Raw genomic sequence first — 5,035 nt, 5'->3', positions numbered from 1 at the left:
TTGGTTCTTTTCAACCTGAATTTAATTCTTGAAGGATGAGACCTTGTGTCATCTTTTCATATCCATACCATTCTAGTAAACTGCCTGACTGACCAATAAATGTTTGCAAATCAATGTTAGGAATAAAAGCACAACTAAGCCAATAGTTTTGAGTGACACACGAAAAACTGAAGTATATAAACTTCACAACATGGATTCTGACAACTGTTTTGGCTACTCTGGGTTTCTCGTTTGTATTCAGGGTTAAGTTGTTAGTATATGAGCACAAAGCTCTTTATTCCTAAAAATAACCTACAGGCCACGTACAGAATTATATGTTTATTTACATCTTCACATGCAGTGATACATCAGTATGGACATATACATGTTGACGGTCTATTTTCCTTTAAGTATAGCTTCACACTTAGGAAGGCGAGGCAGGAGGATCACTTGAGGCCAGGAGTTCAAGACCAGCCTTGGCAACATATCAAGACCTCATGTCTACAAAAAATTAGCCAAAAGTGGTGGCGTACCACCTGTAGTCCTAGCTACTCAGGAGGCTAAGGCTGGAGGATTACTTTGGTCAGGGGGTTGAGGGTGCAGTGAGCTATGATTATGCCACTGTACTCTAGGCTGGGCAACAGAGTGAGACCCTGTTTCTAAAAATGAAAAATAAAACAAAAATATACCTTCAAACTAAAAATAAACCCAGAAAAAAGCAACCAAATATCACTTGTTTTCCATGACCTCATGCTCAAGTAAGGCAGTTAGGGTATGTAGACAGAGTGTAAAGAATAATTTACTAGGTGAGGCTGGTTTGCTTTTCTTGTGAATATTCTGTACTTCCCCAGACTTTTACAGAGCAGTTTCAAACATTTTTCTAACATTCAGAAATCACATTAATATTTCCAAAATAAAAAACCTATGGTATACAAGTACACAACAAAAGGTCACTTAAATACTTCATTCTTCTCAAATTATCTGAATATAGGTATTACCAATGAATAAGAGCAAGAGGGAGTAAATTTTATTGAGTACCTACTATATGTCCAGGCACTGTACTAGTCATTTGGCTCAATTTTTAACAGTCTTATGAGGTATTTAGAAATAAGAAAGCAGGCTCAGGGCTAGTGAGAAGCAGAGACCTGACTTAAAAGCCTGTCCTCTGCAACATCGCATTTTCTTTATAATAATACAAAAAATGAACATAGATGTGCTGGAATATATACCTGTGTTTCACGTTTTTAAGGATAAAATATACTGGTGCACAGCAATGTACATCATTGTTACTTAAGTTTGAGTTTATGATGGACACACAGATTTAATAAAAAGATGGCAAAATTACCTGCACTATTATTATCATCATCCTGTTCAATGAAGACATGATCCAAAATAAAGCTGAGCAACTCAGACTGCAATGAAGAATCAGGGGTATAAACTAATGGCTCTAACATGTCACGCCCTCCTGACATAATCTGATGGCTGAAGATCATCAAAATATCACACAGAATAGTGAAGGCCTATTTTAAAAAAAAAAAAAAAAAGAGGAAAGCATGCTATAATTCAAGGTTTCTCACTAACTGCCACATATGATTTACTTATTTAACACAGAAACAGAATCCAATTCTCTATATTTAAAAATCTTTAAGAGAAATCGATGTTTAGTATTTTCCTAAGATTCTAAAGCTGAGAAGTATAATTTCTGTAACAATGACTCCTTATAATTGTATAATGGTTTACTAAATGCAAAGTAATTTCACATTTTTTTTTTAATTTTCAGTAACGTTAAGTGACTTGACAATATGCTACACACTGCCAAAACGTGCAGGGTCAGAACTCAAACTTAGGTTTTCTAAAACCAAATCCCCTATTTTGCACTATATTGCAATGCCCCAAGGTATTCATTCTCAAATATGAAATAATATATAAACCAATCCTCATTCTACAGGAGAAAAAACATTAAAGAAGTATTAGAATAGAGATCACAAAATCTATGGTGCTTATTAAGCACTCTCATTGTTCACACACGTACTGATTAAGTAAGAGAAAACATAAGCAGATATGGGGCTGCTTGCTATTTATCAGGTAAATCTGAATGTATTATAATAAACATAAGGCTGAAATTGTATCTTAAGGAGCTTAACAAAAACTCTGTCATGGGTCTTAAATGGAGTCACAGACTAGTTAATTATTTGCTGGTAAGCAGTAATGAAAACAGAATTTTAGGGTTAAAGTAAATCAGAAAATACATTTAAAGGAAGACCATTCCTGGAAAGACAATATAATACAGAGCACAAAGCAGATCTTATTAACAGTTTTTCCATTTTGGAGCTAACCATATTTACTTTTTCTCTTTACGTTTTTACTCCTTCCTTCCGTCTCTTCTCCTAACTACTATAATAGTAATTTATACCTATTAGCATATTTCAGTTTACAAAAACTTGCAACATAAAGAGTAAGAATATAAATTATTAAGTATGATGATATTTACTAATTAGCTAAACTGGGAAAGCAAGTGAGCTGGCCAGGAAATATTCTGGGAAGCTGCTGGGAAGACTGGGCACACAAGCTAGTTAATAACCAAATAATTAATCTCTATGACCTGAACAAGGGATTATATAAGAGGTTACACAGGATAACCCACAAGGATTATGTGCTAATACTATAAAAATAGGGAATATTATGCTGAATATCTTGGTGTCACATGCAAATATAAAGTAATATTTCATGCATGAGGTTTGGATCCGAGCATGTCATTAAAATCCTATTCCAAGAGTTTAAATGTAAACTCAATTTAATACCATCAGCAATCTTGTTCCTTTCGTCTGAATTACAGAGATGAAAATTAAAGTACCACACCCTTTATTGCCATAGTTCAAAACTACACATGTAAAATTGGAGAGAATTCAGCAATGTAATAGTTATGGCAATATACTTCATATTTTTGGGGAAAAAAAGGCAAAATGCAGTAACTGCATCTTGCCCATTGAATACCTTCTAATTCATGTATGACCAAGCATATATGTATGGTAGGGACAAGAGAGAGCTGGAAAGAAGAAAAAAAGAGGCTAACAGCTGGGCACTGAATGAACATTTTAAAATACAAAAATCCAAGTATGTTTTATTAAAATTAGCTTTGATATTTTTAAATTAAATAAAGACAAGTGCCAAACAAAAGGGTTGGTATATTTGAATAACGCTGACCTAAAATAAATATACCTAACATACCACAGCGTCCAAAAATCAGAGTCAGGCTGACTATTGAGATTCTACCTCAAGAAACAAAGGTTAAGCTGTATGAAATGGTTGTAAACTTTGAAATCACCATAATTATTTTGATTATACCACATTAATAGTTCTTATGAAATGCCTGCAAAAACATCCTCCCATAAAAGCATTTTAAAAGCATGTTTCCAATGAAGCTTAATCCTCTCAGTTAGGGAATTAGAACTGAACATGATGTTAGTTCTAGGATCAAACCAGTAACAGTCTATTTCCAGATTTGAAAAGGTTGGAAGTAATGGAAGCATGAAGGCATATGGTTGGGAAGGTAACACAGGGAAGACAGGAAAGTGATTATAAATGTTTATTTCAGACAAGGTCCACAGGAAGATCAAGATGGGCGAGAAGGCCAACATCTGATATTCTCAGAGATAACAAAACCTTATGGACTTTCCACCCTGGAGCAAACTTGGTATATTAGTTGCTTTCAGGAATGACTTTTGTGATTTCATACACCTATAATTTATATGACATACCGTATATGTCATAAACAACAACATAAAATAGCTATAATATAAGGGTAATCTATAATGCAATTATAAACTCCGTATGAAATTAATCAATTTTTTATGCACGAGTCCAGTATATTAACCTATTTTCTTAGTAGGCATACATAGGCAGATAAAAGACATTTATGCTTTGCTCAACCTTAGTATTATTTAAACTTTCTATATTAGTTCAGATTTTATAAAGGTTGCTTACAAAAAGATTATCACCTATAGTAATTACTAACCTGTTCCTTAACAGTAGTATTCACGTTGGTCAGGTAATGTTGACATATCTGACAAAATACTCTCATTTGTTTCTTTAAACGCAGCAAGTCCTCCTTGAAAAAATTTAACATGAACTTTTAAAAAATACTGTATAAACAATTTAGTATTTCTTTAAAATGTTTTCAATTACATAAAACATTATCATATATATAGCTTTATTAACTCTACTTGTACATTTGATTTAAATTTCTTCTTTATAATTTAAAAGAAACAAAAACAAAGAAAACGAAACAATTTGTCTTATAAATCTCACCAAATTGCAACCTTAAAAATACAAGGGCTGGGCACGGTGGCTCATGCCTGTAATCCCAGCACTTTGGGAGGCCAAGGCGCGCAGATCACAAAGTCAAGAGATGGAGACCATGGTGAAACCCCAACTCTACTAAAAAATACAAAAAATTAGCTGGGCGTGGTGGCGCGCACCTGTGGTCCCAGCTACTCGGGAGGCTGAGGCAGGAGAATTGCTTGAACCTGGGAGACGGAGGTTGCAGTGAGCAGAGATAGCGCCACTGCACTCCAGCCTGGCATCTGGCAACAGAGCAAGACTCTGTCTCAAAAAAAGAAAAGAAAAAGAAGAATGAGGTATATTAATAGATAATATCCTAAGACTTTAGTATATTAAGAGGATGAGAAAACTTATATAATTGATATGGCAATCTTTAATAAAGCCATTAGCACAGTATGCTAATAAAGATTTATGCTCCATGCTCACATCATTTGAAGGGTGGTCAACCCATAAATGGAAGAAAATAATAAAAAAGAAACAGCATCTTCCATTTCTTGTTAGAAAGATACTGGCTGTACTTTATAAAAACTCAGAATGGCCGGGCGCGGTGGCTCAAGCCTGTAATCCCAGCACTTTGGGAGGCCGAGGCGGGTGAATCACAAGGTCAAGAGATCAAGACCATCCTGGTCAACATGGTGAAACACCGTCTCTACTAAAAACTACAAAAAATTAGCTGGGCATGGTGGCGCGTGCCTGTAATCCCAGCTACTCAGGA

At 34.8% G+C, this 5,035-nt stretch overlaps 1 protein-coding gene across 1 annotated transcript in view; it reads right to left on the bottom strand.

Annotated features, from left to right (window-relative positions):
- STAG2 (stromal antigen 2) overlaps positions 1–5,035 on the bottom strand; it is a 142,758-nt gene that overhangs the window by 30,101 nt on the left and 107,622 nt on the right. Inside the window, exons 22-23 of the mRNA XM_037727480.1 lie at positions 3,995–4,087; positions 1,325–1,499 (exon numbers count right to left, since the gene is read on the bottom strand). Coding sequence (XP_037583408.1) covers positions 1,325–1,499; positions 3,995–4,087 — 268 coding nt within the window. The remainder of the gene's footprint in view (positions 1–1,324; positions 1,500–3,994; positions 4,088–5,035) is intronic.

Source organism: Cebus imitator, unplaced genomic scaffold (assembly GCF_001604975.1).
Source record: "Cebus imitator isolate Cc_AM_T3 unplaced genomic scaffold, Cebus_imitator-1.0 Scaffold232, whole genome shotgun sequence".
Taxonomy (NCBI): domain Eukaryota; kingdom Metazoa; phylum Chordata; class Mammalia; order Primates; family Cebidae; genus Cebus; species Cebus imitator.
Note: the sequence above shows the minus strand (reverse complement) of the source record. Positions and strands in the feature narration are given on the sequence as shown.